The following is a 13,720-nucleotide window of genomic DNA, read 5'->3' as shown; positions in this document are numbered from 1 at the left end:
TCACATGACCAAAACGAAATGAAATATGATTTAGATAAGATATCTGTGTGGAGCGAAAAGTGGCAATTGATCCTGAATAAAGAATAGTGTGAAGTTATTCACATGAGTACTAAAAGAAATCCGCTAAATTTCGATTAAGCGATAAGTCACACAAATCTGAAGGTTATAAATCCAACTAAATACTTAGGGATTACAATTACAAATAACTTAAATTGGAACGATCACATAGATAATGTTGTGGGTAGAGCAAACCAAAAACTGCGATTCGTTGGCAGAAGGTGCAACAGATCTACTAAAGTGACTGCTTACACTACACTTGTCCACCCTACTCTGTAGTATTGCTGTGCAGTGTGGGATCCGTATCAGGGGGGACTGACGGATGACATTGAAAAAGTACAAAGAAGGGCGGCTCGTTTTGTATCATCGCGAAATAGGAGAGATAGTGCCACAGACGTGAGAGGTGAATTGGAGTGGCAATCATTAAAACAAAGGCGTTTTTTGTTGCGACGGGATCTTCTCATGAAATTTCAATCACCAATTTTCTCCTCGTATTGCGGAAACATTCTGTTGGCACCAACCTACATAGGGAGAAATGATCATCACGATAAAATAAGAGAAATCAGGGCTCGCACAGAAAAATTTAAGTACTCGTTTTTCCCGCGCACCGTTCGAGAGTGGAGCGCTAGAGAGACAGCTTGAAGGTGGTTCATTGAACCCTCTGCCAGGCACTTAATTGTGAATAGGGTAATCAAGTGGACATAGATGTATTCAAACTGGAAAGGATATTAGACACATGATAGTTATTTTTGATTTATATATAAATAAGCTTTATAAGATTATGACTTATAAATACCCAAGAATTTTGTTGGATGTTGCAGATTACGCACATACCATACACAGTTCCTTTTTTGAATTATATTTATATTGTATTTAGAAAATCTTATACATGAATGAACAAAGACCTCAATAACACCGGAACATCGAAGCCGTCAGTCTGTCTTTATCACGCAAAACTTAATTACAATACCAGGAGATAAAGGCACACGCTGTTTCTGGTTCATTCCACGAACCGCAGTAGCCTCCAACAATCTCAACCGGATGGTGGGTGCGACTCTGGAACAAACACGGCTTTCAGCAGACTTCATATGCCTACCTTTTCCTTTAAATTTTGTGTTATTTTCTGAAAAAGAAAGCGAAAAAGAGCAATTAATGAATTAGCAAGAGCTTTACGCGCGGATGTTTTTGTACGTTAATACTCTTTCAGAGCCAACAGGCGTGAGACACAGAAAGCACAACAAGGAGATACCTCTTTTTGTTGCTGCACTGTTTTGGTTGCACTGTTTTAAACTTTTACATTTTCGAGAGTGTCCCGTGCTACTGACGCGCTTCTAGACAGAGTTTAATTTTTTACGTTTCCTCCTTTCAGGGATCTGGCGGGCAACAACCTCACGAGGCTAAGCCGGCAGTTCTTGTCGCAGCTGCCACACCTAGAGGAGCTGTAAGTACTTTATTCACTTTAATCCTGTCGACATGGGCGACTTTGATGCTGTTAATAAGTTTCGTGTTCCATAGGTTGCACTTGTGATACATTGCCGTACATAAGAGACACGATTCACTTTATAAAGGATAGAGAAACATGTTAGTAACATAAATGCAAACGTCGTATCCATCTGAAGTATAATACGTACTTACATTCCAGATACGTTCTTCCTTATTATTTTAAAGGTATCTCCAGTGGATTTATCTATGAAATAATACTTTTAGCCGGCCGGTGTGGCCGTGCGGTTAAAGGCGCTTCAGTCTGGAACCGCGTGACCGCTGCGGTCGCAGGTTCGAATCCTGCCTCGGGCATGGATGTGTCTGATGTCCTTAGGTTAGTTCGGTTTAATTAGTTCTAAGTTCTAGGCGACTGATGACCTAAGAAGTTAAGTCGCATAGTGCTCAGAGCCATTTGAATACTTTTATATTTGATTGTTACAAATTCCAAAACAGTTCACAATAGAATTTTTACATCAAGAAAATACTTCTTGCAGTCACTGGCCTGCCTAGCCAAAATCAGCATTTTCTCTCATTTGTTCATTAGTTGAAAACTGAAATTCCATTTCACTTACGAAAATTCGGCAAATGTTCGCATCGAAATTTTGTGGTTTTCCTGTTTCCAAAATGTGAAACACTCGGTGTTCACCACTGATATGGAAAGAAATTCAGATTTGTAATACGAGAACTGTGACGATATATGTCGTAATACTTTAGTATTATTGTCTTGTTTATGTATATAAGTCATAAAACCCACCTCCCCGCCGCGCGGTCTGGGGGCCCTTGCAACGGTTCGCGCGGCTTCTCTCGTCGAATGTTCGAGTCCTTCCTCGGGCATGTGTGTGTATGTGTTGTCCTTAGCGTAAGCTAGTGTATGTTGGATTAAGTAAGCCTAGGGACCGATGACGTCAGCAATTTGGTCCCATAGGAACTTACCACAAGTTTACAAGAAACTTCCCACCTCCCCCAGACACGAGAAAGTTAAAGACCATCATATATGCATGCTAATGCGTGTAACTGTTTTTAATGTGGGCAATGTGAGAGTGAGATTTTGTATGAGTAATAATTGTCAGGGAGTGAGTAAAGGATGGGAGGTCTATATGTAAAAATGATTGGAGTTTTGGTTTAGAGGTGATTTGGATTTAATTAGGGAAGGGGGGGAGGGGAGGGTTAGGGATTGTGTATCAATATTCTGATAATCATCTGGTGGAATGTTGTTCTTCTGTTTTCTCTATTAAGTGAATAATCTGTTGTTTACATCATAAGCGTTCTCGCACCCTAAATCTGTATTATCACATGTATCAAAGAAAACAATATTATTTCAGAAAGAAGTACATTGAAGATACTTATCTATGAAAGGTGAAACGCATCTAAGGCATAAATAATTATTATACTGCAGCAAGAAGAAGTAGCAAGTTTACTGTTACCAGTCACCGTTTTATTTTTTCACGACGCGTTTCGAAGGTTTAAACCTCCATCATCGGGTGGATTTACATTAGTTAGTATAACATTTGTGTGTGTGTTGTGTTACGATTTTGGAGGAACTTGTGGCACTGCCTCCAGTGGTCATAGGTTCCTTTTTCTGTCGTAACACTTCACATGTATACTGCCACATTTGTAAACAATTGTTTCCTGCCAGAGATATAAGATTTGAACCATTTTGCATCATTTCGTGTTACACTATAATATTCTAATTTGTTTAAAAGGATATTGTGATTTACACAGTCCAATGCCTTTGACAGATAACAGAATATACCAGTTGCCTGCAATTTTTTGTGTAATGAATGAAGCACATTTTCACTGTAAGTGTAGGTAGACTTCTCAATATCCGAAACCCTTTAGAAATCTAAACTGTGACTTTGACAGTATATTATTTGAGATAAGATGATTATAAAGCCGATTGTACATTACATTTTCTAAAATTTTTGAGAATGCTGGCAACAGTGAAATTAGACGGAAATTTGATGCTATTTCTATAAATAAATAATATACTAATATTCAACAATAGACGCAACAGCAGTTGTGATCGTGCAGGCATTAACGACCACATGTGTTAATACTTTGCAAGTTGGTTGGTTGGTTGGTTTGGGGAAGGAGACCAGACAGCGTGGTCATCGGTCTCATCGGAATAGGGAAGGATGGGGAAGGAAGTCGGCCGTGCCCTTTCAGAGGAACCATCCCAGCATTTGCCTGGAGTGATTTAGGGAAATCACGGAAAACCTAAATCAGGATGGCCGGACGCGGGATTGAACCGTCGTCCTTCCGAATGCGAGTCCAGTGTCTAACCACTGCGCCACCTCGCTCGGTCTTTGCAAGTAAAAATTCGTCTATGGAACAGGGAGATGTGTTATAATAACTCATTTGACCATTAGATTAGATTTTGATTAGATTTACTTTCATTCCATTTTCATACAGGCTACCAGTTTAATATATAAATAATACTATTGTTACAATACTAATTTCTTTATCTCCCTTCTCTGTCTTAACTTCAGCATATTTCAACCACTCAGGAAATATTCCACCGATAAACGACTGGTTACACAGATAGCTTAATATATTACTTAGCTCAGAATCACATTATTTAATTAACTTTGTTGATATTTCATCATACCCACTAGATGTTATTTTAAAGATTTTATGATGGACACTATTTCTGCTGGGATAGTGAGGGTCAAATTCAGATTATGAAAGTTACTTTAAATGTCTGGTCTGAGTTATTCGATAGCAGCATCTACCGAACCTGACAACACCATCTTTTCAGTAACAGTTATAAAATGTTTGTTAAAAAGTTCTGCAACACTGTACACATCTGGCACCAATGTAAAATTTACTCTTAATGGTATTTGTTCCTTTTCATGTCTGGTTCCACCGGTCTCATCCCTCACTATATCCCATATTGCCTTTTTTGTTATCTGATATCACTATGTTTTCCTTGTAATACATTTGCTTTGATGTCCGTAGTACAGTCTTTAATATTTTGCAGTATTTCTTGTAATGTATCAACATTGGAACTGTTTCGGATTGACAGATACAGTTTTCTTTTTGTTAAGTATTATTGTGCAGCGAGTTGCAAGAAATAGTTACCTGTGAACAGGAAAATCTGTTACAAATCATCCTTAAGTATTATTAAGTGTGTAGCGAGATGCAAGAGCTAGTTATCCGGTATGGCGTTCAACATGGTAAACATCAAAGTCTTAAATGTGAATAAGATCGTGTATTGTACTGATTCACCATATGTTCGTTTCGAACAGCCCACTACATGGTCAATACATTTGAGATAGTCTGTAGTTTGTCAGGGTATTGAAACGCCACAGTGTGATTTTTCAGCAATGACAATACGAGAATATCGGACGGGCGTGTTGTAGCTTCTCTTTTTAGTGGTGGAGGGGTATGGGTGAGCATTGTGCCTTACTGCCTCCTGGTTCTGGCAGTCGCTCTCATGTCCACAGAGAATTCTCATGCACAGCTTTCGAATTCCTGAGAAAACTGCTCTCTGTGATCAGTTTGGACAGCCAAACGATACGAGATTTATCTATACTCTTTCTTTACACAGTTGGTGAAATTGTCAGACGGTGGTTTTATTGGTAATCTGGTTGTCGTATGAGTACAAAGAGCTGTTCACATCTTTAGTTAAAGTACTGCAACGGGCTTTCATTGTTTATTATTTTTTATAATTTTTGGGGAAATTAAATAATAATGACTAGCTGGTGTCTGCAGGTGATTATTTAAATAAAAAACCGGTTCACGAGATAAATAGACGTCTGCAGAAAATACTTTGTAGAACACAAAAGAAACAAGCCCTTAATAAAAGTAACATTGATTCAGTTTATTTAGATTCCTCTCTTCTCCTGGACTTACAGCATTTGGAGTCAGCCTGTTGTGGTGCTCTTCTCATCTTGGCCTTTCCAGAATTCTTCGGCCTACCGGATCACTTCTGGTTTTTTCGGGTATTCTGGAGCAGTTAATTCTGTCGAGATGACCGCTCCATTTTCTTCTGTTGTCTCCAGTTATTTTTCCTCACATTAAATATGTTAAATTACATCCTAATATCGCAGTTTATGGATCATGTCGTCTGGTATCTTAAGAAATCTGATTTCGTATCCCTGAATCTTACTTTCTTGTCGTCTTTAAGTGACACACAACTCACTTCCGCAGTAGAATTTCTAACGGGATCTCTTCCCACAAAAGCCACTGTTTTAGCTTCGATTGTGAATATGGTCATATTACAGTCTTGGCTATTTTGCTTAGAAGGTAAATGCCTTATTGTATGTCAGTACCTTTATCTGCTAAAATTGAGAGACCATCTGCATAGTAAACATAGTTAAGATCAATCTCTTTCTCTGTTCTAATACCAGTATGAAAATGCTTCCTATTTACGCAGTAAATCGCCTTGTGTCTTAAAAAGTATGGGCAAAATGGTGCAGACTTCTTTGAGCTTCCTTGTAGTGATGAAAGGTGTTGCCATTTCTAATTTCAGTATAACATGATTGCCGTGTTTTGCACAGTCTTCTTAAGGTGTTCATTAAATTTAACGGGTACAGACTTCTCTTCATTATTCCGCGGTTTTCTCTGTGTACTTTGTCGAAGGCTTTCTTCAAATAAACAAATCAGAAATGAGTCTTTCCATTGAATTCTGAATATTTTTCAACCTGTTGCTTCATATATGTGGATCTTGCTCTGAGAGAGCCCAATTATTCTTCACTTAATATACCCATATGCCACCTGTGATGTAACAGTTGTTACAAATTACATGAGACATCAGGTTGATGATAAATTAAGTATCAGGAGACATCATAAGAGTAAGAAATTTAGGATTGTAAGAGGGTTCGTGCAGAGCAATTCCACCCACACCACCATCGCCAGCGTTGTTAGAGAATATTTACAGTTGTTAAACTGGAAAATGAGGAAAGAATACGCCTTAGTGGAACACATCTTAATTCCACTCGTTTTGCTTATGACATCATACAGTTTCTGTTTATTGCAAATCAACTCCAACAACGAATAGCGGAAGACATATAGAATTTGAAAGTAGGACTCAAAATCAATGCTAATACGACAAACATACGTAAGGGAAGTTTACAATTCAGTGCGCACTGCTATTAATTTTGACTTAGGTCAGCGGGAAAAGTAGTTAAACGAATAATGGAGACTTGTTTTGTGTATAACATTTCAGTGACTGTTTTGTGATAGCATACGCACGAAGCTGTAATTCAGAATTAACCTGACTGTTACCTGCACAGTTGATAGAATTGTCTCGTCATCAATTTGTGTGGCCCACTGCTAGAATTCGTGGAGATGAGGGCCTTAGATAAAAACGCTCCCCAAGCTCTGCTAACGCTTATGCAAGACATTCGCCGTAACCTTTCTAATGAATCTCTATGGACATTGAGCCATGTTCGTATCCCGCAACACTGCGGAGATATTTGGAATTTAGAGCCTAAGTAGTTCCTCCATAGTGAATTTACTTAGGGCCGGTGTTGGTTCACATTTTGGACTCCATGTCGAACGGCACATCCCATTGTAAGTGACTGAGTGTTCTGGTTGTTAGATCGAAGTAAGACAGTACTCGATCTAACGCACGGCTTCCCGGATTGGGAAGGAGCCCCTGGTCCCCGGCACGAATCCGCCCGGCGGACTTGTGTCGAGGTCCGGTGAGCCGGCCAGGTTGTGGATGGTTGTTAGGAGGTGTTCCATCTACCTCGGTGAATGCGGGCTGGTTCCCCTTATTCCGCCTCAGCTACACTATATCGGCGATTATGGGCAAACAAGTTCTCCACGTACGCGTACACCACCATTACTCTACCACGCAAACATGGCGGTTAAGCTCGTCTGCTGTGAGACGTTCCCTGGGGGGTTCAACCGGGAGCCGAATTGCACAATAAGCCTGAAGGAGTGGTTCGGTGTGGCGCGGCGGAGAGAGAGAAGTGGACTGCGGTAATCTTCGTGGGGTTGTGGACCACTGCGGCTGCGGCGGGGACAGAGCCTCTCCGTCGTTTCTAGGCCCCCTGTTACCATACAATACAATACAATACAAGGGTTTTAACAGTCAACATCTCGTTTTTGAGCAGTTCATATTCACATCGATTTGTATTTGGTGCTTCCACCGACTAAGCGTACAGTGGTTATTGCAGTAGTAATAAAAGTACGGAAGTGAAATGTGCTGCCGACTGTTCAAGGCACACTGAAGAGCTGTTATGACCGAACATATATAAAAGCAGCTACATCCCGATGCAGTGATTTACCTAGACTACCACTCACTGTGTGTGCGAATTTCCTGAATCTTTCATTGCGTGCAAGGAAGTTTAGTTAGAGTGGATCTGGACGTTGTGCGTACTTTGGTGACTGGGAAGTAGTGATGTAATAGGTAAGAACAGTCTTCGATACACAGCCGGTTGGACAGCTCAGAGATAGTCTGCACACACGTTGAAAGGTTCATCGACTTATTTCTGTTACACATGGTAAAAAATCCCCCCTGCCCCCCCCCCCCCCTGCCCGCCACCCTCACTAGGCGTTCATGTACTTTGCACCTCAAACATATGACTAGTAGCTTCGATCCCCCTCTTTAGCTCGTTTTACTTGGTTGTAAGGGAAATCACACAACTGGAATCCATCTTCTAAATACCGCTATTTGAAAACACCCTAGCTCTGGGGCGTGGCTGAAACAACCGGAGGTCTACAATGGACCAATAAGTAACACAAACAGCCTTGTCCGCTGCGTGCAGGAAATAAAGATTATAAATAAATCAATTTCGATACAGGACGTATTAAAATGATCTGGTATTGTTCGAAAAAATGCTGTAAATATTGGGCTTCTTCTGCAACTTCTAGGAATGTTTTCGAATTTTCTCAAATCTTCCTCAAATTTATATACGTTGCTCTAATGTTGTTTAACAGGAAATGAAACGTAGTCCAAAAACTCATCTCGCAACGCTGCCTTCTAGTAGTTTAAGGCGTAAGTAGGTTGTTTAGGTTTATATGCTGGTAACGCCATGTAGCGCTCTATATGAAAACCACTGATTGTGCTGTGTGCAGTCTGTGGCTGGTTTGCATTGTTGGAATTTGCTATTGTAGTGTTGGGCAGCTGGCTGTTAACAGCACGTAGCGTTGCGCAGTTGAAGGTGAGCCGCCAGCGGTGGTGGATGTGGGGAGAGAGATGGCGGAGTTTTGAGAGCGGATGATCTGGACGTGTGTCCATGTGTCCATCAGAGACAGTAAATTTGTAAGACTGGATGTCATGAACTGCTATATATATTATGACTTTTTAACACTATCAAGGTAAATAAATTGTTTGTTATCAAAATCTTTCATTTGCTAACTATGCCTATCAATGGTTAGTGCCTTCAGTAGTTAGAATCTTTTATTCAGGTGGCAGTATTGGCGCACTCTGCATTGCAGTAGTTTGAGTAACGAAGATTTTTGTGAGGTAAGTGATTCATGAAAGGTATAGGTTATTGTTAGTCAGGGCCATTCATTTGTAGGGATTTTTGAAAGTCAGATTGCGTTGCGCTAAAAATATTGTTTGTCAGTTTAGTGTTGATCAGAATAAGTAAAGAGAGAAATGTCTGAGTACGTTCAGTTTTGCTCAGCTGTTTGAAAATCAAATAATGTGAGAAGTTTATCAGTAATTCATAAATTTTTCTAAGGGGACGTTTCAAAGGGAGTGTTATAAGACAGAGTTCACTTCTGTTACGTTAATAATAAGTAAAAACTCAAAATGTTGTACATCTGATATTTAATGTGTTAGCTATTTTTCTATTTTATTTGTTAAAACGTACTTTCACACTGTAAAGGGAAAGCGCGGAAAGACAAGAGGGCTCAGAGTAATGAGTTACAAGAAGACTGACATGATTTGCTTCAAGAAGGTAATATGTGGGCTAGGTAAAGTCACAAGGTGTTGATAGTTAGATCCTTTTTCTTATTGACAAGTGATGTCAAATAATATTTTGTCTGACTCGAAATAATGTGAGTGAATTTTGCTAGCGGCTGCCGTTGCCCGTTCTCTGCACTGCATGTAAAGTGAAGAGTGATCCAGAAGAGAACCGAACAGGTTGCGAGTAGGTCTCGCGCTTTGAGGGTTCCGTACAAACTTGATTATGTATACAGGTTGTAACCAGATACCCTTTACAGGCTGGAGGACAGGTCCTACAGACCAAAATAAGAAAAAAAGCGGAAGTTCTAAGATGAACTAGGAGCGCTTGTTAACCTGTGCTACTGTGAAACACACCTCTTCTATTGAACAGTAATCATAGCCTTTAAGGTATGTATTTGACAGCCCGTCTTTACTGAACATTTTTTCTTGTTTTGGTCCATACTCCTGATACCAAAATATGGAAAGCAAAGAACTTGCAATAGTAGAGAAGTGTTTCACGGTATCTAAGATGAACTCTTGCCCATAGCTCTTATGGTATGCAGTTAGAGGCCATGCTTACTAGACTTCTTTTTCTTGTTTTTGTGTAAGGAACATGTCGTCAAAGTTTGCAAAGATGATTTAGTCACACTCTATATATATAGTTCGTCTATAGGTTTAGGTGAATTTGCGAGTATCAAAATATGTATCATAAATGCTCGTGTCTTTCGACTGCATTGACGCAACTTATATTTACCCTGCCAAGGGAACACAGACCTTTGTATTTTATATGAATTTCGACTTGATACATCTACCCTTACCTCAGAAAAAGGGTCTTAACAGACGAGTTGGTAGATGTATAACAAGTGGCAAAAATATATTTTTATGATATATTTACACATTAACAATTTCCGATTTTTTTATTTCTATTGTGAAACCCTGATTCTTGCTAAATTTCATGATTCCAGTTCAATGGGAAGTATCTTCTAGGTTCTGATTGAGTTTGCATATATCAAAATATTTGATATAAATCGCCGTATCTTTCGATTGCGTTGATTTAGAAGGTTAAATTTTTTTCCACCGCCAAGGGTCCGTAGTCCTTGACATAAGTTTCAACCTGGTACCTGTCCTTGTTTCTGAGAAACAGGAGTCCTAACACACGGGCAGGTAGCAGACTGAAAGTGTTCCCAGAAGGGTCGCCTTTTTACCGAGTAAGGTACGGAACTCTATAGAAAGCCGACCATACGAAGCGGTCTAGCTGCAGCTGCTAGTGCTATGAAAGTGAATGCCTTAGTGTCGTTGATGTTGTTGCAAATTTCGTTGACTCAGCTGCAGCGCTCAATATTTTCGCCTCCTGCACCGTCACATTATGGGAACCACGTGCTCTGAGAGAGATCTGAACTGCTGTGATATCAAAGTGGAAACAGGCGGCATCTGGATAAAGTCCCCTCCCTTCCTCCATCCATACACCAAAACTGACGTTAATAACGTACGCGTCGTGATTTATGTACGGCAGGCAATTTGTAAGTACGTGATTGCATCCAAACTTATATTTTGGGAATGACAATGGGAGGCGTTACATGCCGTTGCAGATAATCGAGAAGTCTGACAGTGATCTATAGCGTATTTCCATTTATATAGCGGCGGACCGTCCAAATAACAGCACTACACCGTCATCTTCGTTCTCTCTTTTGATTTGCCGGTGTGCTGCCCGTAAGCAAATGATAGGTCGCCTACGCGAATAAGCAGTGTCACGTCTGGATTCTGCAGCCCACTCCGTGTGCGTCAGATCCCGTTAAATGATAGCCCATAGCGAGAGACCAATAAGCTCTGTGATGTTCGTAGCGAACCGGTATGAGTCGCTTATTATTTTGTTCTCCTTTAAGCGAGGCATCCGTTAGTTTGTCTGATGATATGATCACAGATTTAAGGATTAATTGTATGTGATTTATATTTGATAATTTTATGCACGTTACGTTGAACAACATACTAAACTGCTTGTAGGACATTTTAATTCATTGCCACAGCGTGTTGCTTGTCGGTTTGTTTTGTGGCATCAGCTACTGTTATTTATGCAAGTACGAAATCTCTTAAAAATTGTGGCTAGTTCAACTCTTATCTAAGTGCCAACGTGAGACACTGAAATTTTGCAGTTAACTATGCTCTCAATCGCTAACTGTATGTACCGTGACTGTTGCGAATAAACTGGTTAACACTCTTACCAAAAAAAAAATGGCTCTGAGCACTATGGGACTCAACTTCTAAGGTCATCAGTCCCCTAGAACTTAGAACTGCTTAAACCTAACTAACCTAAGGACATCACACACATCCATGCCCGAGGCAAGAGTCGAACCTGCGACCGTAGCGGTCGCGTGGTTCCAGACTGTAGCGCCTAGAACCGCACGGCCACTCCGGCCGGCCTCTCTTACCATCCATATAACGTATTATGTTTTGATTTAACACATTGCGATGTCATTTGCGTATATTTTGCTCATCATGAGTCATTTCTTTACGTAAATGTGACATCCTAAATCATCACATTGATCTTGGTTCAAATGGCTCTGAGCACTATGGGACTCAACTGCTGTGGTCATAAGTCCCCTAGAACTTAGAACTACTTAAACCTAACTAACCTAAGGACATCACACACATCCATGCCCGAGGCAGGATTCGAACCTGCGACCGTAGCGGTCGTGCGGTTCCAGACTGTAGCGCCTTTAACCGCTCGGCCACTCTGGCCGGCCACGTTGATCTAAAACTAAGTGATGATCTATAAACTAGATCCACATTATTGTTTTGCAGACGCTGCTTGTAGGAAGTGTAAAGTGGAGTGGAAAGTGGGAAAAGCCAGAGGGTGGCGTCCAATAGTCTTTTTTGTTGTTGGTGTTGTTGTTACTGTTGTTGCTGCTGCTGTTGTTGTTTTGCTCAGAGGCCTTACTTTTTCTTGTTAAGACGAACTGGTTACCCAGCTGTAGCGGGAACTAGCTTTATCGAGCGACTAGGTATAGTCAACTTCCAATTCAAAGTAGCATGCGCTGTTACCTTGCAGTGTTATTGCGAAAAATCATCATAAAAAGTGATCGTGGAAAATACCTTCACTGGAAGCCACGACGTCAGTGGTGTCCAAATTACGGAAGAAAGGACGTGTTGCCTAGTAGGACTGAAGTATTTGCCCCATATCAGAATAAGTAAGATTGATTGGCGACTCCATGTTGTCTTGTGCACTACGACCAGATAACAGGTATACTTGAAAAAAGAGACAGCATTGGTCGTATATTTTTTACTATCGCAAAATCGATTTTCTGTCGCTGAGTGACCATCTTCAGTGCTATATTGTATAACTTAAATTGGGATGCACTGTTGTCACTAAGCTTACGGCAATCACGTAGACTGTGCATCCCAATTTAAGTTATACAATATAGCACTGAAGATGGTCACTCAGTGACAGAAAATCGATTTTGCAATAGTAAAAAATATACGACCAATGCTGTCTCTTTTTTCAAGAATAAGTAAGATCACGGAATAGTTCATTAATTATGTAGGTAAATGTATTATTAAATAGGAATTTCTGCGGTATTATGTACAATACGGGGAAATACTACCTTTTCAAAAACTTCGCAGCGTTTGTTGTACAGTATTGTATTGTACTGTATCGTATGCTAACCGGGGACCTAGAAACGACGGAGAGGCTCCGTCCCCGCCGCAGTCGCAGTGGTCCACAACCCCACGACGACTACCGCAGTCCACTTCACCTCTCCGCCGCATCACACCGAACCCAGGGTTATTGTGCGGTTCGGTCCCCGGTGGACTCCCCAGGGAACGTCTCACACCAGACGAGTGTAACCCCTATGTTTGCGAGGTAGAGTAATGGTGGTGAACGCGTACGTGGAGAACTTGCTTGCTCAGCAATCGCCGACATAGTGAAAGTGAGGCGGAATAATGGTAACCAGCCCGCAATCGCCGAGGCAGATGGAAAACCGCTTAAAAACCATCCACAGACTGGCCGGTTCACCGGACCTCGACACAAATCCGCCGGGTGGATTCGTGCCGGGGACCAGGCGCTCCCTCCCGCCCGAAAAGCCGTGCGTTAGATCGCACGGCTAACCGGGAGGGTCGTGTTGCACAGTACTGTACACTCAGGCTAGGAAAGAAACTCTCAAGGACTCTTCAATCTAATGATCTGATTTTAAAAGAATAAGTAAGTAATTCTGTGCCGTCACGAAATGTGAATAGATATGACTTTACAGACGTAGAAACACGCCTACGAACATTCGTTTATGTCGCACTATTACTTCTTGGTGTTGCGATTTATCTCCCGTCAGTGTGCTCTTAAACTAG

The 13,720-nt window shown here is 40.9% G+C and overlaps 1 protein-coding gene across 1 annotated transcript in view; it reads left to right on the top strand.

Annotated features, from left to right (window-relative positions):
* The window catches only part of LOC126413133 (lutropin-choriogonadotropic hormone receptor-like), a gene marked incomplete at its 3' end in the record, with an annotated part of 673,520 nt that overhangs the window by 290,873 nt on the left and 368,927 nt on the right, over positions 1 to 13,720 (top strand). Inside the window, exon 2 of the mRNA XM_050083025.1 lies at positions 1,427 to 1,498. Coding sequence (XP_049938982.1) covers positions 1,427 to 1,498 — 72 coding nt within the window. The remainder of the gene's footprint in view (positions 1 to 1,426; positions 1,499 to 13,720) is intronic.

The sequence above is a fragment of the Schistocerca serialis genome, chromosome 7 (genome assembly GCF_023864345.2).
Source record: "Schistocerca serialis cubense isolate TAMUIC-IGC-003099 chromosome 7, iqSchSeri2.2, whole genome shotgun sequence".
NCBI lineage: Eukaryota > Metazoa > Arthropoda > Insecta > Orthoptera > Acrididae > Schistocerca > Schistocerca serialis.
Note: the sequence above shows the minus strand (reverse complement) of the source record. Positions and strands in the feature narration are given on the sequence as shown.